Source organism: Urocitellus parryii, chromosome 13 (assembly GCF_045843805.1).
Source record: "Urocitellus parryii isolate mUroPar1 chromosome 13, mUroPar1.hap1, whole genome shotgun sequence".
Lineage (NCBI taxonomy): Eukaryota > Metazoa > Chordata > Mammalia > Rodentia > Sciuridae > Urocitellus > Urocitellus parryii.
Window position 1 is genome coordinate 39,051,807 of NC_135543.1, and position 22,840 is coordinate 39,074,646.

General features: G+C 42.1%; 1 protein-coding gene and 1 non-coding gene across 3 annotated transcripts in view; both read left to right on the plus strand.

The window, feature by feature from the left end:
* Positions 1-21,574, plus strand: part of Garem1 (GRB2 associated regulator of MAPK1 subtype 1) — a 192,735-nt gene extending 171,161 nt beyond the window's left edge. The window contains exons 5-6 of one of the 2 annotated variants that reach the window (XM_026400755.2): positions 14,922-15,088; positions 16,506-21,574. In XM_026400755.2, the coding sequence (XP_026256540.2) occupies positions 14,922-15,088; positions 16,506-17,406 (1,068 nt within the window). In that variant the 3' untranslated portion in view covers positions 17,407-21,574. The remainder of the gene's footprint in view (positions 1-14,921; positions 15,089-16,505) is intronic. The other variant, XM_026400757.2, reaches the window with a different exon arrangement.
* Trnaa-agc (transfer RNA alanine (anticodon AGC)) lies at positions 5,627-5,700 on the plus strand. Its single transcript has one exon. It is a non-coding gene; the product is annotated as a tRNA-Ala (tRNA).
* Positions 21,575-22,840: the final 1,266 nt, after the last annotated feature.

Consider the following 22,840-nt stretch of genomic DNA (forward strand, 5'->3'; position numbering starts at 1 on the left):
AAAAGTATATTTGAGGGCTCACGGTTTCAGAGGTCTTGGTCCGTAGAAGGCTGACTCCATTCCTCGTGGCTCAAGGTGAGGCAGAACATCATGGTGGGAGAGTGTGGCAGAGGGAACCAGCTTACATGATGATAAGAAAGCAAAGAGAGAGACCCCACTCTCCAGATACAAAATATATACCCCATAGCCACGCCCCCCACGGAACCACGTCTACCAGCCACACCCCACCTGCCTGCAGTCACCACATAGTTAATCCCATCAGGGATTAATTCACTTTTTAGGTTAAGGATATAACCCAGTACTTGCATTGTGTCACACTTGAGTTTGGGGGGGACACCACATCTAGACCATAACAGATTCTTAACCATAGCAACAGAGTAGATACTTGCCACGTATAGTACAGGAAAGATTGAAGGAGGAGAACATCGATTGGAGGCAAAGGGGAATCAGGAGGCGTTGGCATCCCTCATGACTCTTCTGTATCTCTGAAACTGCATTGAGATCAATGCATGGAGTGTGCACACTGGAACCAGGTGATTCTAAACACCTTAAACATAACTCAGAGCTTGGTGAGGCTGGGGGGTGTAGCTCAGTGGTGGAATGCTTGCTTATCAGGCAGGCATGAGAACCCCAGGTTCAGTTCTCAACATCCACAAAAGAGGGGGTTCAGTACAAACAGGAAAAAGAGTCTTCTGTTTTGATCATGTTTTTGACTGACAGCCACTCTGAACCTCCGCTACTCATTTTTTGATCACTGAATTTCATTTTATCTGAAGGGAGAAGTACTAGAGGTACTAGGTATAATTCTGTTCATGTATTTGACAATATCTATTACAGTGGTTTCCTTTATTCTAGCTCTAACAAAATCTTTTTTTAAAAAAATCTTACATAAATCCCAATATAAGAATTAAATTTAAAACCCACCTGACTAAAGCACAGATTGAGAAAAGGCATTCTTTTTTATGTCCCCACCCACTCTCTTCCCCCATCAGGTGTCTTGGGACAGCTCTCTGGACCCCTAGGTTGTGCGGAACCCAGTTTCCAAACCATGGAATTACTCGATTAGATGCTAGGAATACCTAGTCTAGTAAAACCTAGACTCTGAGCCCTTAGGACCTTTTAATTTTATGGAGAATGTAACAGACAAAAAGAGATGACTGTTATACAGGTTAAAAGACAAACAATTTTTAAAGAGAGGGACACAGTGTATGTTTGGGAATTCAGAGGACAGAGAAAAACTTATAGTTGGAAATGAAATAAAGAAGCCTTCATGGGGATTCTGATATTTTAGTAAGTTTAGAGCATATACATAGATTGAAAGAGCAGAGATGAGAAAGAAGAACATTTCGAGTAAAGAGTGAGCAAGGGTGTGCGAGCTGGGATGCTTAAGCCCATGAGGGAATCAAGTTCTGTTGAATAGTGTTGGATAGGTCCAAGAGGGTTAGATAAGGTTGGGTAGGGTTGGATAGGGTGGGTAAGTTTGGATAGGGTTGGATAAGGTTGGATAGAGTTAGATAAGGTTGGGAAGGGTTGGATAAGGTTGGGTAGGGTTGGATAAGTTTGGACAGGGTTGGATAGATTAGATGGAGTTGAATACGTTTGGATAGGGTGCATGAAGGGCAGCAGTGACTGACAGGCTGGAGCCAGGACATAGACAGCCCTGAATGGTGGGCAGTAGTAGTTCATGCCAAGTGCCCTGCTTCTCTGTCCATACAGAGCCTTCGCTTCTCCAAAGTTTTCTCAAGAGAGAATCCACTTCTGGTTCCCAGAAACTGCAGGTCTGGACTTTCCCATGCTCCTTCTGGGATCTTCCAGGGACCCTAAGGCACAAGCACAGAGATCCCTGTATTCATTAGAGGTCATGGAATATTTGGGGAACTCTTGGTAGAACTAAGGTCCTCAATCCTTGTATTCATGTCAGAGGTCCCCTAATAGTGACTCCAAAAGACAGGTAAAAAGTAAAGGGACCCCCTCCTAGCAAGCACTGTAAGACCTTTAATGGCATGGAAATCCAGCTTAGGTAGTTGATGTGATGTGAAGGCTGAGACTTTGATCTTTATTAGGAACATGACAGTGTGAGCTTTTCCTACTGAATCTTGGTCCTCCCTGGCATGTTGTGGGCCTCATATTTGTTGACTGACTCATGTCCTCATCCAAGGTGGTCCCATCCAGGATCACTTACGTAGTCAAGTCTAGAGGTAGGAAATTAGCATCACTTGTTTTTTCAGTGGCTGATGAAAGAGGAGTAAGAACATAAATATTAAGAAGTCCAATCTTGACCTTGGTGCTCAAAGAAAAACACTAGAGTTAAATTTGAAGCTGATGCAGATTTCATAGGAAAAGAAAAGATTTTAGCCTCCAGTCTAAACTGTAATTTCTTATGATGTAAGAGAATCTTTCCAGAGTATGTCCAGTGTTTATAAAACACTATAAACATAAAATTTTTTATAAACACCTGAAATCATTTAATTTATTTTTAAAGAAAAAAAATGAAGCATTTTAAATTAAGTCATATTTTTTTTGGTTCTGTGACCATGAAATGAATTTTCCATTTTTAGGATGTGTGTGGGATCCAGAGAACGTCATAATTGTTAGATGTGGCTTCGGCTTGTAATTTTCAAAAGGGAACTTTAATGGAGCATAAATTCAAGTGCTCCCACAGAATTAAATAAAGAATCTGCCTCGGAGAGTTAGAATGCAGTGAGTCCTAGAAGAGACAGGCCTGTGTCTAACAGCCATCCCACCCAATAAGTAAAGGTAGTGGTGAGCTTTCAAGTGAGGCTGGGGGACATCACCTGGGAAGAGGACCACTCCCACCCGGGTCCTTAGGAAGAGAAGGTGCTGGTGCAATGAAGAGTCAGAGAAGAGGTATCTTTCTTTCATCGTAAGTCTGCATAAGCTGGCGACTGGTGAATGAACCGCCTCCTCAACCCAGCCACATGGTTACAGTCTGGAGGCTCCCTGGCTGTGCAGAGGTGTCGGCTCCTGTCTCCCGGCTCCTCAACTCTTCACTTTCCGCTCCAGCATCCTAAGTTGTGACATGTTTATGCTCCCTCCCCAGCAGATTTTGATGGGTTTTGTTTCTTCCTGTGAAAGTGAGAATGAATCTCGATCATGCTTGCCATTTCCCACAGCGCAGCGTGCTGCAGCCCTGGCGGGTCTGCATGGTTCTCCAGAAGGCCTTCCCACTCACATCTTACACAGGGAAGCTAGGCTGCAGAGCCAGAGCACCCTTAGTGGCAGAGGAATTGTTTGAGCCCTGTTCATGTATTTGGTTCACCACTTTGTATCTGTGGCTCTTGGGGATTACACGCTGGTCTCCTGTGTGCTTGTAAACGTTGTTTAATATAGATTTTTTTTTTTTAGAGAGAAAGCTCTGCCACTCACCTCTCTGTAGTATGAGAAGGTATTTCCTTCCTAACAGGAATGTCCTAGGGAAAAATAAACAGTTTCTGGTTCCAGGGGTAGAAGGGACACAGCCACTTGTATCCCCAGACCTGCTAGGGCAGATGGCAGGGTGAGGGATCATGCCCAGCTCACTAAGTGTTGGCATTGCCTCTTCAAAACTTTGCAAGGAGCCCCCAGACTGGAATACCTGACAATCCCCCTTAAGTGGATTATCCTTATTGATCCATGTATTTATTCTAAATACAGCCTCCATTTCATAGCATTGTGGGCCTTTATTCATCATTTTAATTTCTAGGTATTGACTGATATGTCTAAAACATTTACCCAGATATACTCTATAAGTGACAGTCTTCAGAATCTTTCTTTCCCCACTCCCTCTCTCTTTAGAAAATGCCATTTTGGAGAGCAGTGATAGGAACACTTTATACTACATGAAACTGCATGAAATTCTAAAAATAAAATGACTGTGGGAGTGCTGTGGTCTATGCAGTGAATTGCAAATGGTTATCAAAACTGTAGGTTGCAGTTCTTCTAAAGGCATTTGGGCAGCAGTATTCTACCAGGGACCCTAAATGCCAGTGATTAGTGTCCTCCATCTCTGGTAACAGGAATAATTATATTCACCTGTGGTTGGTTTTTGCCATTACAGTGATACCTGAGGCTGATGAAAGGAAATTTATAAAAGGGGCTCTAGGCTACAAACCACTCGTGTCAACCAACTTATACTGCAATATTGATGAGTTTGTTAACCTTTGTGATCGATGACAGTGATGCCCTATGGTGTATGAGACACGGGGCATAGGTACTGAGCTCTGAGATAAATTGGTAGCATATATTCCTTATTAGGAGGCTGGAAGTCCATCATAAATAAAGTTCCCTTGTTGAAGCACATTGTGTTATTGGAGTTTGAGAAAAATAAGACTCAAAGGATGAATATAATGAACATAATACCAGATTGAAAAGGCCTAGTCCAGAAGGTCCTGGAAAACACTGATTTAACATAACAAGTTAGAGGTCCTGAGTGTGCCCCACAGGCTGAACAACTGATGGAAAAATGGAAGGAGTTACCATGTCTCCTGGGAGTCTTCATTTCCCATCTTAGTGGAATGAAGGAGAGAAATAGTCCACCGTATTAGGAGATAAAGCATTACATGCAGGTAGTTGTGTCTGAGAGCCACATGTGGATTAGAATTCTCACTCTGCCTCTTAGCAGTTTTATACCTGGGGCAAAATATTTAACCTCCCTGAGTCAGTTCCTGTGGGGATAATAACTTCTTCACTGCATTATTGTATTATACAAAGTCTTGGCACTTTTCCCTGGCACTTGGTAAGCATTAAATAAAGAGTAGCAATAATTTAATATAGGATGGATTCCAGCACAGGGCCTGATAGAAAGTGATTTTTTAGAGGCCCTCTATCCTTCCTTAACTAAGAGATGCAGAGAAGAGGTCACCGTTTTAGATTCATAAGGCCCTAACAAGAGCCAGAAGCTTCTTAGAGATGAGCATATCCACCTACTTACTAGTGGATCAGCAGAGGCGTCCTTGACACTCAGACCAAGGTCCTGTAGTCCTCACATCCCCCCCTAAATTGTGGTAGTTTCATATTTGATAGATACTACAAAAACAGTTGATTTTCAAAAGAGAACCTTTTCATCTGACTTCTAAACTCTATTTGATAGCATAAGTGTTATGTTACTGTTACCTGGCCGCGATGTCATCATAAATTTTGTAATCATCACAAACCAAAAAAAAAAAAAAAAAGAACTACAGAACTGTTTGACATCCTGTGAATCCCATGACCTATAATCCTGTATTCAACTGGGGAGTTAGAGGATTTGAAGAGCTATAGGGAAGGCTTCAAACAATTGTCAAGAAACTATTCCCAGGCAAAGCTGGATAGCCATGTTTAAAGCTGAGAAGTTACCAGGGTAACTTCGTTCCTTGGGCATGGATAACCCTGGACAAGTCCGTCACATAGTATTGGAGCCTCATGTGACTACCCAAGCTAAAAAAGCTCTATGAAAAAGTTTGTTTATAAGCTGAGGGAAGCAACTATGAAGGCTGATTGTATTCCAAATTTTTATTTTTACTTTGTCTTTTGGGCTCTTTCAAATATTAATATTTTAAAAAGGCACTAACAGGTTCTCTTAAATAAATCTGGTGTAATAATATTCAAGTTTAGATACTGAAAAGATTAATGTGGAAGTGGTGGGGCCTGGCATGTGGCTTAGTGGTAGAGCACTTGCTTAGCGTGCAAGAGGCCCTGGGTTCAATTCCCCAGCACTGCAAAAGGGGGAAAAAAAAAGGTACAAAAGCAATTATTTACTTCTCAAAATAACTGCTCTACAAAAACATTCACTCAAGATCCCACTAATGAATGAGGTCTCATAGGGCTTTTGACATTTAATTAATTTTAATTACAACTTTTGAAGAGTACTCTGTAAGCAAGCCCTACCTGTGTTCCCTTTGTTAATTGAAATAAGGCCTCAATTATTATTGTGTTTTGGTAACTTCGAAATTAATTGCCTTCCGTTTCATGTAGGTTGCTTTTAAATGAAACCTTCTTGGCCAAGCATTTTGTTTTCTTGGGTGTCCATGGAAAATCTCAATGACTCAAATGTTAATGAAGATAATTGTAATATTCTATTGGATAAGTCTCATTTCAGATCTCCGCTTTTAGGATACAATACTATTTAAGTTGTCTGACGTATCTTAAACTTTTATTATACTCTTTACTCAAGGAAAGTCTTTCCCCAAAGGTGTGTACTTTATCCAGAGTCCATGGAAGCACCCTAGGTTTTAATCAGGAGCTTTTTTTTTTTTTTTTTTTTCAGAGCACTTGCCCTTCTTGCCATAGACTAAGAGGCTCCTCCCCCAGTCTCCTTTGCCTGAGGCTTAAATATTGGAGGATTGGAGGGCTTTTCTGAAAAAGGTCTCTTAGGTCCTTGTTATCAATGTATAAAACTGAAAAAAGAAACATATTCATCTGACAATCAGGATTTTGACTGTAAATCGCACTTGACCTTACATAATGAATTAAATGGAGGTTCATTTCATTTGTTTGGCTGAAAATGCCCACTGATAGCTCTATGACAGGGTTGTGAACTCTGCATAAAAGCCTCTTTATAAATAAGATTTCTTAAGGCTGTAATGATTTTGTTATCTGGGAGAAAGGGAGGATGGGAAGAAATGTGAGACACAGGGCAGGGAGCATGCAGTGAAGGCAAAGTTACAAAGTTCAAGAAAGGATGATTACAAAACTCCTTTCTTTGAATTAACTGCATCCTGAATGTGGCTTTTTAGAGAAGAAAATTCATGATAAAGGTGAGTCCAGTTTTAGGTGAATCCAGTTTTTTTCTGAATCATCAATATGGAAACAAAATGATCCATACCCCCACCTGAGTATTCCAAAGTCTCTTTAGTGATATCTCACAGCTCCAAGCAGCAGATCTTTGAGACAGGATACATTCCCCCAACCACCACCACCATGCCCACCAGGTGTGTGCTTTGGATCTTCCCCTGTGAACTGTAAGGAAGTATGTGAAGCAGGGGTCTCCAGATCCATTGTCTTCTATGGAGTTGAGCAAGAACTGCTCTAAAATTGATTTTTTCCCCAAAAAATAGATACCTGCAAGCCCCATTCTCACACTGAACTGTTTCATAAACACTTTGGTGTGTCTTTTATTTCATAGAAGTATCAGACAAAGATAGATAACAGAAGAAAGAAATTAGTTTATAGGTAATATTTATAAAATACTCCAGTTACATATAGTGTAATGTAGTGTATGCAATTTTGTCCTGAAAACATGTACATTTTCTTTTCCAACCATGCAATAATTTGTTTTGTTGATTAAGAAATTCTTGGGCTGGGAGCTAGCTCAGTGTGAAACATCTACTGCCTAGCATGTGTGAGACCCTCGGTCTGATCCCCAGCATCACAAAAAAAGAGAAAAAGAAATTCTCATGTGTTGTTTTAAATGTGGATATTTAGAGTAAAGACTTTGTTTTCAGTTTTCACAAATTTTTGACCCTTTAATCTATGCTCAGGACCTTCCCAACTAAACCAAACCACAGGGAGTGGAGAGAGGAAAGGAAGGGCAAATGCCTATTCCAGCAGGCATGAAATCGAGTTAAACTTTCTGGACAGTCTTCTAAAAGTTAACAAAGTAGTCCCCTTCCATGTTTTTGATTTTGAACAGAGATTGGAATTGGGTTTGACTTCTTGCTGACCTTCTTTGCTTAGAAACCTGAAGCTTTCCAGCTGTTGGTTCTATTGGGTACATTTCATTTTTCCTTTAGTAGTTCTCTGGTAAGCTATCACTGGTTATTTTTCTAGCTTTATGTGGCCAGTGATGGCACAGCAAAGGCAGTGGGAACTGTGTGTTCTCCTCTCTGTCCTCAAATAAAAGTTGAGCTCTGGGTGCATGTAACTTAATCTCCAGGTTATGTGCATGCATATACATACCCAGTCACAATTTTTCAAGTTTCCTCCAAATTAAAAAAAAAATTTAATAAGCATACTTCCTTCCATCCAGTATCCCTTTCAAACAATTGTTGCTCCCCTTCCTTTCTAACTAGTTCCAGAAAAGAGTAGACTACCTCACTGACTCCACTCTCACCTCCTGTTCTAGCTTCAACTCACTGGAATCTGCCTTCTAGCTACCTCACATAATTCAAGCCTCATTTGCTAAGCTTTCCAGTGACCTGCTAACTTCCACTCTGGTGAACCTCTGCAGTGCTTCCCATGGCTTCCTGCCCTGTCTCCATCTTGACTCAGTTGTGCTCCCCCGCCTTTGGCTTCCTTCAGTCATGGTTATGCTCTGTGAGCAGTAAGATGCTGCCCCTTGTCTTTCCTCATCTTCTGCCCCGCCGCTGGGGTTCACCCTTCTTTGCCTCTTGTCTGGATCTCAGTGTCACCATGACTTTAGAGTCTATCTACCAGAACAAAATAAAACGAAAGCAGTATCTCCAAACTGAACTTCTCGATTTCTCCCAAGCCCTGTTTTCCCTTCTGAGTTTCTGTCTGATAAATGGCACCAGTGTCTGCCTTATCATCAAAGCTCCCAGGCCAGAGCATCATGCCGGTTTGTTCTTTCTTCCTCAAGACTTTCTCAGTAAAATTTCCTATGAATTTATTCTCTGCTACCTTGAGTAAATTCCTGGTGTTCCCATGAGCCCTTGCACACACTTTTGTTATTACCCTTAACAATCTGTATCTTAATTGTATTCGTCTCCCTCCATCACAGCTAATTCCACAAGTTGTTCGTTTTTGTATACTCAACACAAGCTCCCCGAGCATATGACAGGCGTTCAACATGCATTTGAACAAATAAGCAGGAAAATGAAGTTAATATAAATACACAGGGAAGGGCGGAGTGACAGCTGTGTCCTGCAGACTCTTGGGGACAGTGAAAGCAGGCGGTGCCTGTGGTCCCCCACTCTCTTCCCCCTTGGACAGTTTATTTAAGCCCCCGCTATTAGATTATTTCAGTGTGCTCAGTGGCAGTCCCTTGAATACGCCTCCCTAGCAATGTGCTCTGTAGACTCAAGAACAGAACTCACCATTTCTCCCTTTTTATGAATTAGGTTTATTAATCCTAGGTTAGCAGTCTTGCTAGTGCATACCAGAGACGGTGTTATCATGCCCAGGGTAGCGGTGTCATTTGATAAGAATTAAGTCATTGACATTTGAGAAAAGGAAACGACTTCTGTGCAGGAGCAAGGATCAGAGAATTATGCAGCTTCAGAGCAAAGCTTTAAGCCAGGGAACTGCTCACAAAACAAGGCTCTGGATGTGACAGGAGTCAGCCCTCCATGCTGCCACTCAATCCATGTTGTGCTTATTGGTTCTGTCCGTGTGGTACTGGTGATTGAACCCAGAAACAGTCTACTTCTGAGTTATATCACCAGCCTCCCCACCCCCCACCCCCCACTGCCTTTTTTTAAAATTGCTTTTATTTTTTAAATACATGGCAGTGGAATGCATCACAATTCTTGTTACACATATAGAACACCATTTTTTCATACCTCTGGTTGTATATAAAGTGTGTTGACACCAATTCATATCTTCATACATGTACTTTGGATGATGATGTCCATCACATTCCACCATCATTGCTAACCCTCTGCCCCCTCCCTCACTTCCCCTCCCACCCCTCTGCCCTATCTAGAGTTCGTCTGTTCTTCCCATGCTCCCCCTCCCTACCCCACTATGAGTCAGCCTCCTTATATCAGAGAAAACATTCGCCATTTGTTTTTGGGGGATAGGCTAACTTCACTTAGCATTCTCTTCTCCAACTGCATCTGTTTACCTGCAAATGCCATGACTTTGTTCTCTTTGTGTATATATGCCATATTTTTTTAACCATTCATCTAATGAAGGGCATTTAGGTTGGTTCCACGGCTATTGTGAATTGTGCTGCTATAAACATTGATGTGGCTTTGTCCCTGTAGCATGCTGTCCTTTGGGTATAGACCAAGGAGAGGGACAGCTGGGACAAATGGTGGTTTCATCCCAAGTTTTCCAAGGAATCTCAATACTGCTTTCCATATGGGCTGCACCAATTTGAGACAGGCTTCCCTAAGTTGCCCAGGCTGGCCTCAAACGTGAGATCCTCCTGCCTTAGCCTCTCAAGCAGCTGGGGTTACAGGTGTATGCCACAACCTGGTTTGGCTCTGTCTTAAACAGTAAGACGTTGGTGCCACAGAGTTTCTCTGTGAACACCAAACTACTCATAGCCAGAAGTGGCCTAGAGATAAGCAGAGGTCACCCATAATCTACACTTGGTGTAGATTAACACCCACCTCAAAATGATGCCAACCCCTCACTTAGTACTGGTATTATTCCTGAAAACTTAGATACCTCTCCCTCTCCGTGAGTCACCGACTAAAGTTCAGTCTTCAGTACTACATTTGAAATAACAGAAAGGCTCTAATCCACCAGGCACAAAATAGTCTATTTTATCTTCATCTTGGAATGAATTTACTCTAGGGGCTGTGACAAATCAAAGCCACATGTCCTAACTGGAGAACATAGACATTGCCATTGCCATTCACTCCAAACTACATCCGAGGATGGAGGGGAGGCGATGGTGGGCCATGTGCCCAGGTCTGGGGCTCCTTTTTGTTCCCTAAGTTATCAGTGAATATGAGTGACACAGAAACTAACCCCCACCTGAATGACTCGTCGGTATCAATTTCCACATAAAAGTAAAAGTACCTTTTTGTTGTAATTTTTTTTTTTTTTTTTTAATAATAGCTCTCTAACATTGGTTGTACTTTTTTTTTTTTTTAGAGAGAGAGTGAGAGAGGAGAGAGAGAGAGAGAGAGAATTTTTTAATATTTATTTTTTAGTTCTCGGCGGACACAACATCTTTGTTGGTACGTGGTGCTGAGGATCGAACCCGGGCCGCACGCATGCCAGGCGAGCGCGCTACCGCTGAGCCACATCTCCAGCCCTGTTGTAATTTTTTGTTGAAAAAAAAAATGAACCTGTTAATCCATTAATCTCTGCCAGGCATCCTATGTGACATCCCCAACTCTGCTGTCCTCGGAACCACAATAAAGACAGTCCTTATTATTTTAGCCCTCAGGCTAATTATGTATATGTGGGGGGTGAGCAAGTGTGACAGCGTGTTCAGAAGTGGGGTCAGCCCTAGTGGCTGCAAGGTGGTCCAGGACAGAGCGTGTAACATTGGGCTGGGCGGTAGGAATGGGTGTGTAAGTCAGAGTGGGCAAAATACACTAAAGCAGAGAAAGAGGCAAAACAGCACAAGGTGTGTTCTTAAGGAGAACTAGTGGGAGAGAGAGCAGGAAAGGTAGGTTGGAGCCAGACGGCAGAGGGGCTTGGGTGGAAGGCAGAAGAGTCTGGCCTTTATCCAGCAATGGGGGGAAGGGGGTGTCACTGGAGATGGGAACAACATGATGAAAGCCATATGCTGAGGCTTTTAGAAAGAATGTGCCAAAAGCGTAGCCCTTAAAGGTGAAATTGAATATGAGAGGAAACTAGAAATAGGGTGATTGACCTTTCCAGTCCTTTATTGTCAGATAAAATTCATTTACAGCATAACTACCTTCTTCTTGGATGTAAACTGTCCATGTTGAATCAAATAAAAAGCAAAGAATGATTACTATTGTAAGGGTATAAGAGAAAGGAAGTATAACTTCTGAACCCCAAAATGTATACATCCCACCAAAGCATATAATTCTTCCCATAAAATGCTGTGAAATATGATTTCACCAGAGCAGCCACATCTGCAGCACCAAGTTGAAAATACCAAAGCCCCCTGGAGGGGTCAACAGCTGTGCTCACCTACCCATGCCCACCCCTCCCTCCTGCTGGTCCAGGACTGGTTTTGTGCCTCAACACAATGACACCTGAAATTCTTGTCATGGATGAGATGAATACCTTTAAATTTGTCTTTTTTTTTAACTACCATTTTTCCAAAGTGGGTTTCAAGTAAGCTTAATCCTTTCATTTTGAACTCATAATTGCACCCAAACTCCTTTCAGCCAGCCATGTGGCCACCCCAAAAGTTGCCCATGACTGGACATGGTGGTGCATGCCTATAATCCAGCAACTGGGGAGGCTGAGGCAAGAGGATCACAAGTTCAAGGCCAGACTCAGCAACTTAGTGAGGCCCTAATTAACTTAGAGAAACTCTGTCTCAAAATAAATAAATAAAATGGACTGGGGATATAGCTCAATGGTAAAGTGCCACTGGATTCAGTTCCCAGTATCCCCCCCCCCAAAAAAAAAAGGTGCCCATGTCCCAGATTCTGTTTAGAGTCTCAGCTGTAAACATTCCCAGTGGCCATAATTTTCTGTTCACCACGTTCTGGAGCCTACAATGGTGGGCCATATGCCCAGGTCTGGGGCTTCTTTTTGTTCCCTAAGTTATCAGTGAATATGGGTGTCACAGAAACTAGCCCCCGCCTGAATGACTCATCAGTATCAGTTTCCACATAAAAATAGAAAAGGCATTCTGTGGTATATGTTTAAAAGTAAAAATGCCTTTGGTTGTTATTTTTGTTGAAAAAAAATGAATCTGTTAATCTGTTCATCTCTGCATGGCATCCTGAGCAGCATCTTTGTGCCAGAGGTGATGGATCATCTCTGGGGAAGGTGTTTCTCTGTTTGAGAAATAGCCTTGTTTCTCAAACTTACTTTCCGCCTCCCCCACATCATGCAAAGCCCCTGAGAAGCCCTCAGGATTGCCCGGCTCTGAATGAAGTGGCAGACCTTGGGTATCTGGGGCTGGTTATACAAATAGGAAAACTGGATTTCCCTTACACCACATTCAACTACAAGTGGATTCTGTTCTGGGTGCCAAGACTTAAGCCAGCCAATTATTTTAAATTAAATTGCATATTATAATTGACATCTCAGCATATTATAATTGACATCCCAGGTAAGCAGTCCCTAATGAAATGTCATATTTAATGACTAATTCCAAAACTTAGAAAATTCCAAATTGAATTAAGCGTTGACCTGTTTTCCTCAGTTCCACTCAACCCCAGTATTGAGATGTGATTGTTTGTGTTAATATTTAAGTGAGCAGAGCCCTTTGCTCACATCTCCCGTATTGCCTGATAAACATCCACCCAACCAAGACCACCTGTTATAATGTTACACCAATCCATCCTAGATTTGGCAGACACTCCTGAAAAAAAGAGAAGAAACACAACTGGCTAAGGTACAGGTCACTATTAAGACAAAAGGAAGACCAACGATGCCCTCCAAAAGCCAGGGAGTGGGGTGACCCAGCCAGGCCTTCCATGTTCCAGGGCGAGCTGAGCTTTGAAGGGAAAGAAACCTTTGGGGAAAGGGTGCCCAAGCTGAACAGTCCTCCCTCATCTTGACACTAGCCTCGTTGCCTCCAGGTTTTCTTTCTGCGCCCATTCACCTGCCACCTTTTTAAAAGCTTAAAAAGGAGAAGCATGCGGCTGTTAGGGAAGAATTCTGCTTCTCTGAATATTTTGCTTTAGCTTAAAGAGTTTCCCCATATGAAAAAGACTCCTGTTTACCAATGCAGGGGTCCCTAGTAAGAGGGCTGTGGGTCCTGCAGGTGGGAGCAGTGATCCTGGCCCCAGGAAGAAACACACTGGATGAGACTTTTTTTTAAATTGCCTCCATTTCACTTTAGAATCAAGATTTGCTGGATTGCCCATGACCGAGTGACTTTCCTTAAAGGCTGGTTTTCTTTGGCAAGTGATTCAGGCCTGGGACACCAGTAGGAGGCCCAGTGTGCAGTTGGCGTAGGAGGTGGATGACGTGATGTCAATAGTGGGAGCCCGTTTCATTTCAGCGGAAGCAAACTCAACACCGAAGCTTGCTGTCGCAGTTTTGTAGTCTTTAGCACCCCCACAGCCTCTGGGACAGAAAGGAGTTGAAGGCAAAGGTGAGAAAAGTGGTGGGAACATGGCCTAAAAACAGGCAGAGGCATTTCAAAGCACAGGATATTTGAGAGTCCAAATTGGCTGTTTTTACCTTTGTAGTTGACTAGAAGGACCAGGTGGAAACTGCCCCCTGCTGCCTGACATAGAGAACTACATACAAAACGCCCACCAGGTTAACAAGAACTGCATTGGGAAATGCCTACATGGGCTGGAAAGCTGCACAGGACAGCCAGCTCACCGAAGACCTGAACGTCACAAGTCACCCAGGTCCTCGCCGGTGTGAAGTTGAAGGGAGAGCAAGCAAGTCAGAAGCAGCTCTTATAAAAAGTTCTACTTTTTGGAATTGGAGTGCTACTCCATTGTACCCTCTGCAGCCTTGTTTCTCAAAGTGTATTTCCTGGTCCCGGAGCCTCCACTTCACCTAGTAGCTTGTTAGAAATACAGACTCTCAGTCCCCACTGTGGGCCTCCTTAACAGAATCTGCATTTTGACAGGATTCCCCAGGTGATTCACATGGACATATACACTTGACACATTCCACTTGTCAGCCCCTACTAAACACATACACACGTGTGCCCACACAACATAGCTTCAGGAGCTTTAATCCTAGAGAAAGTTCATCATTCCCAACCTGGGTCAAAGTGAGTTTCATTTGTACAGTGAATAAACACATCTCCGGAAGAAAGTCTAATCCCCTACTAACATGGGAACCACCTTGTCTCCTTATTTCCTAATACTTCTGCTGTACATCCTCACATTTCATTAGGTCTTTGACCAAAGGCACTGTAATTGCTGTGTTGCACATGATTTGCTATATTTCTGCAGCAGCTGATGTTTCGCCAAACAGGGTTCTTTCAAAATCAGTCGGTTCCCAGCAAGTATGTGACAGGTGTCTAGTTTTATCCCTGGCAGCTCTGTGTTTAACATCTTTCTTGTTTGCTCCCATCATATGTCTGTCTGTCTGTCTGTCTGTCTGTCTCTCTCTCTCTCTCTCTCACTTATACTCCTGCTGTTATTGCTTAAAGAGTAGCCACTTGACCCCACAGGATGGAGCTGGCCCCCGGGGTCCTTGTCAGTCTGTTGCTAACCTGGAGTATTCTTTTTTTACACCAGGTCAGGGAAGAATGCCGGCTCCTGAACGCCCCACCTGTTCCACCCCGAAGCACAAAGCCTTTGTCCACGAGTCCCTCCATCCCTCCTCGCACAGTCAAGCCAGCACGGCCACAGACTCGCTCTCCCAGCCCCACTTTGTCCTACTATTCTTCAGGGCTGCACAACATGTAAGTCTGGCTGCAAGGGCTCACGGCAACCTGATTTCTCCTCAGCCAGGAGAGTGTCCTCTAGCCGGGGCAGTGGGAAAGGAAATGGTTTTTATCATTTAAAGTAATTTTACTGAAAGAGCATGAAGCGGGGTGGCACTTGTTGTTTTTCACCTTGGACAGAAGAGCCAGTGTCTTGGGAAGAAAAGATGTCAGGGGTCTGTGAGAAATCAGTGTAAAAGCCTCTGGATTCTCTTGGAAACAGCGTGTAGAGGATGCCATCCATTCTCACAAGCCAGCACCTAGTTCTTTCCACGTTGACACAAGCAGACAGCACCTTCCACCAGGACCTCAAACTGAAAGGGTCCCCTTGGCTTTCTGCTCTAAATTCCCGTTGACACAGAAATGCCTCGTTGATCACTGCTGTTGAGTGGTCCTTACCTCCTGTCTGGATCCTCCCCGTGCTGTGAGCTCAGTTCTCTTGGCAAGCGCCGTCCATCCATTTTTGGCAAATGCCAACATTTTATTTAAAAAAAAAAAAAAAAGTCTTTCAGACTGTCAAGTTAAAATCTATTTCCATGTAACTCAACTGTTTCTTACATCTAGAGAAATAAAATAGGTCTGCCACACTTCTGTCTGTCAGCCCATGAAAATTTACAGTCTCTATGATATAAGTCTTATCCCAAAGAGACAGCATGTTGGCTCTGTCTACCCGTCTTCCAGCACACTCTAGTTTCACTGTCCCTCTTAAAATAGGGCCCCCAGGCTAAATGTGCCACCGCATGTGTCCTTGAAGTTTAAAGTAACTCTCTTCCATATTTGTTGTTGTTGTTGTCCTTTGGACACTTAAATTCTTATGCTAATGTAACTCAGTAGTATAGAAACCAAAGTGAGGAAAGCATATTATTGGAAATATGTCTTCCTGTGTCAGACTTTTGGGTGTAAATAGAGTCATGGGTGGTAGTGATATGTTCTGTCATTGTCACACAAGGTTGGCAAGGATGAGACACCCATTACCACTCTTTCGCTCCCCTTTGCCCACAGCATATATCACTAATCAATTTGACACCTGTTGGTGCCAAGCCCAAAACATGGTTTGGGAATTTTTTCTCATCATAAAGATCCAAGCATTTACTAACAAAGCTTTTCTTCTTAACTAAAAATTATTTTTGTTCCTATCTCCATGGTAGCATTTTAAATCATTACGTACATATCTATAATTATCAATATATGTCATTAAAGATTCTTTAAAAAAAAAAAAGCTATGAGGTCAGCAGGTACTTCGTTGATTTCATGATAAGAAATATACTTTTTCCTAATTGTATTTTCTGCTCAGAAGTAACTTAACATCGGTGGAGAACAAAAGGCTTGAGATGTGGCTTTTAAAAAAAAAAAAAAAAAACTAATTTCCTTTTCTGTGTTTGTTTGCTTTTTTAAGCAGCTCTACTAAAAGTGACGCAAGTCCTTCTGAAAGTGTTCCTGTCTCCTGCTATCCATGCAACCGAGTGAAAGCTGATTCTGTGGACCTGAAATCCCCATTCGGAAGTCCTTCTGCTGAGGCCCTGTCCTCCCGGCTCTCGTGGCCTAATCATTATTCAGCCACATCAGAGAGCCAGACCAGGAGTGACTTCCTGCTGGACCCAAGCAGGAGTTACAGTTATCCCAGACAAAAGACACCAGGCACACCAAAGAGAAACTGCCCAGCACCTTTTGATTTTGATGGCTGTGAGCTCCTGAGCAGCAACGCCCCCAGCTCAGTCACTGCAGAATTCAGTAGCAATGTCTCTGCTTGTCCCAAGTCAGCTAGCTACTCTCTGGAGAGCACAGAGGAGAGTGCTCTTGCACCCGGCATAACCAAGCAGAGTATCTCCTGCCCTGCCTTACCCCCCAGGGCCCCAAAGCCAGTGGAACAGAAAGCCGTCCCTGAATCATCTCCTTTGCCTCTGAAAATCGATGGTGCTGAGGAGGACCCCGAGCGGGGGTCACCGGACCTCTCCGAGGACCAGTATTTTGTTAAAAAGGGCATGCAGGACATCTTTGCTGTCTCTTACCCTTTCTCATCTCCGCTTCACCTCCAGCTGGCCCCCAGGTCCTGTGGCGATGGTTCCCCGTGGCAGCCACCCGCGGACCTGTCAGGACTGTCTATAGAAGAAGTGTCCAAGTCCTTGCGGTTCATTGGTCTGTCCGAAGACGTCATATCCTTCTTTGTCACCGAAAAGATTGATGGGAATTTGCTTGTTCAACTAACGGAAGAAATTCTCTCAGAGGATTTCAAATTAAGCAAACTGCAGGTGAAGAAAATAATGCAATTCATTAATGGCTGGAGGCCCAAAATATAGCCAAATATCCCCAGCTAGCATGGAACAGAACTGATTGGCACGTGTGCCAGGAGGGGGTGGGCTGGGACACAGGTTTCATGTTTTTGCACTAAAAAACCTTCTCTGTAAATAGGGATAAGAGAAACTCTTACTATGCAGATTACATTTTTGAATGGTGAACAGGCTATTTTGTACATCAATAAAGATGCTGTACAGAACACTTAGAGGTGTGCCTTGTACGTCCCTCAACACTCAGCAGCTGCTACCAGAACAAAGGCATATTCAGAGAACTCATTCTTACCCAGTCGGTTTATGCGAGAAGGTATGATATTTATTACAAAATAGCCAAAGCTGAAAGACATAAGAATCTTAAAAAAATAAATAAATAAACATTTTTTTTAGCAATTCCCTTCTTTGGGGGAGTTGACTTTAGACAATTAACTATATTCTGTGCTCTGTTGTTTGGATTGCTTAGTGCTTATTGTTTTACTCTCGTGCCTGAAAATGTTAGTGATATGAAATGACACTTTACTGTTATGCTTGGTGGGGATCTTTTTATCTAGAAGCATTTTCCAAAAGTCATGTGCTGATAGGAGATAGATGATGTCCTTAGAAATAATACAAATCATGACCACAGTAATTGATCTGTAACTGCTGCTAATTTTTATTGAGCAGAGAAAAAAAAGACATATATATATATATATGAGCCTATGTTTTAAACATAATTTTGAGTCTGATATTTCAGGTAACATCTGTTCGCTTTCAAATAAATATCCATTGAGGTTTGAGGACCTTAAACAAAGTTGATTATCTTAGGAACGGTGGATGGGATGATTCCAAAGATTCTCCACACCCTAAATCTTGAAGCTCAGTCTTACTAGGCTTCATTGCTGAAAACTTTGAACAGACCCGTGAAATATCTGTAATGAAGAAATTAGTGTGTTTTCAAGCCCATTACAGGGCCAATTCTTGCATATCCATGCTGGCATCCAGAGAAATGACAGTTTCTGTCAAATGATATAATTCTCAGCTTTGAGGGTCTTTTCCTGGGTGCCTGCCAATAATCGGTCCGAAAAGTACTTCTCAGAGTATGAGATGTGTCAACACCCTTCTGAGAGCTCACAAATCAAACATACCATCCCTGTTATTCTATGCCCTGCATCTGTTGGGTAATTATTTTTAAAATATCAATAAATATACCTGTTAATTTCATACACTTTTTCTTTTCTCTCTTCCAAAGAAAATACTTGGTCACCATACTTTTGTTCCAAGAATTCCAGAAGTCGGACAATTTTTGCTAAACAGTGACTAACTATTCTAGAACATCATGGCTTCATCCCCATTCTTGACTTTTTGAAGGACCATTATTAACCTTAGAGAAGTTTGAGTCCTCTTATCAAGGCATCCAGACAGCCCCCAAGTCCGATCCTGGATCCTGAATGTGCAGACAGCCTTCGACAGGTGTGCGCTGTGGCCTCTCAGGTCCTGCAGATCAGTCACTAGGGTGTCATCATGCCTTGCAGGATTGGGTCATATTTTATTGTCTCCTCTTCCTATTTCCCAAAGTTAAAAAATAAATAAGTTAATTTAAAGACAAGACCTGCCAGTCTGGGTTTTGTATTTCTGTGAAATATGTCTACTACTTCTTGGCATTAGTAAGATGTTTCTAATGCATCTGATGGTAGTAGTGAGGTGAATCGGTACCTATTTTAATTTTCCATCTCAGAAGTCCTTTAAAAAAGAAAAAAAAAACAGCTCTTCATTCCTAACATGCCTCCCAAAATGTAAATACTATACTCCAGGTAAAGAGTGTAACCTATAAACTGTCAAATCTGGAGCACCTCTTCCTAAGTAGCTGACAGATGTATGAAGAAGTTTCCCACACCACACTCACGTGACCCACAAGACTGTTATTTAGAAAACATCCCTCTTAGGAAATTAACCTCTCAGATTTTCCCTTTAGGATAAAAACAGACAAGATGTGGTTGGAAAGCGGCGCGCTTTCATTGGTACACCCTTGCTCCCAACAGTTTTTCAGCATTCAGCACTTGGACGCGATTCTCAAACTCAAAAGCAAGAAACAGGTTTTGTTTGGGGTTTAGTACAAAGGTCACCTCCCATAACACTTGACTCCATTTGTCTTTTTTTCTTTTGGAAAAACCTTATACAAAATAGGGTCATTTTCCTTTTGCTCATTTGTTTTGATCTTGGTGTATTCACGCCAAGTTTATATTGATTGGCAACCTGGAGTCCTCAAGGACAAGGACCTGCCTTAGATTCATGTATTCATGATACATTCATGGAGCAACTTTTTTGTGCCAGGCCCAATACCAAAAAAAGACCCAGCCCCTGCCTTCTTGGAGCTCACTTTGTTTATACTTAAAATCAGTTGCTGAGACTGTGTAGGTGTGGATAAGAGAGATGTGAACTCCTTTGGGCAGCTGGCTGTATGGAGAGTGAAGTGTGCCCTGTCTTTAAATATGCACAGATGGGAGCAATGGCAGATAAGGGTATTAAATAAACACCACAAGACTGTTCAAACTTGTAACATGGAGGCAGAAAGTGTCCTCTCGCTGTCTTGTATTTTTCTTTTACTGACTTGGGATTTTGGGTTAATCCTAATAAAAAGTATCTTCTGCATTTCTAAAAGCCCCAAATGTAACTGTTGTTCTAATCTGAGCACCTGTCTGGCATGCCCTTGATTAGACAGAATCCACAGCCCCCAAAAGAATCATGACAATAAATGCCGAGCAGGAATCTGAAGGAAACAGCCCCTCCTTGCTGAGAGCTGTGATCTGCAATGAAAAGCAGTGTGCAGAGGTCCCATGAGCAGAATCTTTTCTACCAGCTGGTCAAGACTGAATGCATCCTTGTTTGACAGGTCCCTAGGATCGGAAGAGTGACCATGGTGTTTGGGGGAAAGTACCTTTTTTTTTTTTCCAGTACTTAAATTCATGGCTAAAATCATCTTCACAGCCCCCATCAGAAAAGAAAATCAGCAATAAACCAAGCCAAGCAGCTGAAACGTAAAATGACCCAACACAGAAGGAGAACTCAAAACACAGATCAATTCCTTCTCAGAGTCTTGTAAACGCCTGCAAGTTGTCTCTTCTTTAAGTTGAGCTGTTCAACTTTATGAACTGTGAAATGTACGCTCACACTCTTTGAACCAACCCACATATACCATCCAAGTTTATGAAGTTGTAGCAGACACCCATTCAGCTAAATCGCAGTGTTTATTCTTGTCTCCTGCAAAAATCCAGCAATCTTATGGGAAATATTATGACAGTCCATTCCAACCTATGGCAGACACACTAACAGCCTCTGCTCACATTCCAGAGCCACCTGCACATCAGCCACACACCTCCCTGAGAAGTGCAGGGGGTGAGTGTGGATAGACAGTCTTTCATTTTCCAAACACTTGGTATAATGAGTTGCTACTCGTCTAGCCTAAGTAGTATAAGGTCGGCATTCCACAAACTAGTTCTCCAAGAACCTAGTGAACTGTTCAAAGAAAATTTTAGTTTCAATCTCCCAGAAAAGTTAAATCTGTTGTTGGACACACAAGGCCTTCAGAAACATGTCCATTATTATCAATTTCCACTATTTTTCTAGTAATCTTAAGGCTACTAAGGCAAGAATAGTGAAAAGGCCCAACGTGCAAATGATGGCAAATAGGTCTTTCATACTGTGGGATGGTTATACTGTGAGATTCTTAGGCCGCATCTGTTAAATCACATCAGTCAGTTTTGAAAACTTGGAGTTTTGAAATTTGTCTCATTGTGGTAGCCAGAAACAAGGAGTAAATGCAATTCCGGTTAAAACTATATATAAATGTCTATATATAAATATCTCCTGTAATTTTGCTGCTCTAATTTGTAGCTATGAATTTTTGTAATAGAGCTTATCAGATCACAATTTTTTTTTGTTTACAATCTCATGTAATAGGGCTCAGATAATTTCTTAACTATAAACTTCCATTTTTACATTCACTTCCATTCAAAATATTGTTTCAACTCAGCCTAAAAAAAAAAAAATTGAACTCCATTAAGAATTTGGGGAATTCTCTTCAACTTTAATGGAGATGTTGTATTGTTTGCAGAGAATTTTGTAACTGTCTTTACAGTTTCTTGGCTTGGAAAACTGAGGTTGTTAACTATAAGTTAACAGTTGTATCATTTTCCAGTGGGCCCAGTGTGTACCTCAAGATAAACACAGTGTGTTATGTCTAAAAGAACTCATTGTCTGTTGATCTAAATGGTTCCAAAATGTCTATAAATAAAGAAATTTTCAAAGATGCTCTTCTTCCAGTTTTCCTCAATGAGCAAACCTAGTAGAAAGTTTTCTAGGGCCTCTTTCCCCCCGTCCTTATTAAGCAATAGGTAGCTGGTCTAGAGGGATTCCAAATACCACAGCCCCATCCTGGATTAAGAGTGTGAAGACCACAGCTATTGTACATAGAAGAAGCTGGTAACCCAGTGAGCCGGTGGCATCCAAAGAGAACCCAGTACCAGTATGGTCAGGAGATGGAGCTCGAGACAAATATAGTTTAGGTGGTAAGCTTTTAAGTAAAGTCTGCATGTTCAAATGGGGTGCAAGAGAGGTATAATGCATGTGTTTCAGTTATGTAAGCACAACTGAGCAGAAATGGTCAAGAGTACTAGAGAGAGCCATGAGCATTCAGCCTACTGTGGCATCTGCCAGTAAGTTTTACAGCAAAGTTGGAGAATAACAAGTAGAAGTCGATTAAGAGAGCTTTTATTCTACTCAAAATAACATAAAATGGCTTCCCAACATTCTCTGCCCTCAATCTTCCTGTCTTCTTTTACTAGACTAAAAACATCCCCAAACTGTTCATTCTGCCTTCTCCTTAAGCCTTTAATCCTGCTCTCCTGTTCCACCGGGTTAAGACCTGTGATAGCCCACATATAGCCACCTGCTAGATTTGGGTGTGTGCTGGAAGAATCCATAGACTTGATGTAGGTTGGCTAAAGATAGGTCCAAGGATCTATCTCAAGACCTAGGAGTACTTACCTCAGGTACACACCAGGACACTTGACTCCAAATTGGATATTGCAGAGTGAATTTAGACATAAGTTTAGACTCAAACGTCCTCCAATTCCTATATATCTGAAGTTAGAAAGGGGCATATCATTGAGAACAATCATGAAATGTTGGCTAAATTCCTACTGCTGAAATTATCTTCTCCTAAGCTCCTTCTTGCTTAAATAACTCATACACATCCTTCGAGGTTTACCAGATATCATTTCCAGGCTAGTTAGGTTTCACTCTGTGCTGTTAGAGCTCCCTGTACAAATCTCCTATAATTTTTGAGTTACAAGCTCCTTGGTATCTGGGCATGTATGTGTTTTCATAGTCTCTTCAAAGTAGATGTGACTTGAGGTTCTGTTTAATGACAGCATGGATGCCATGATGTTTCCTGATGGTGTCCAAT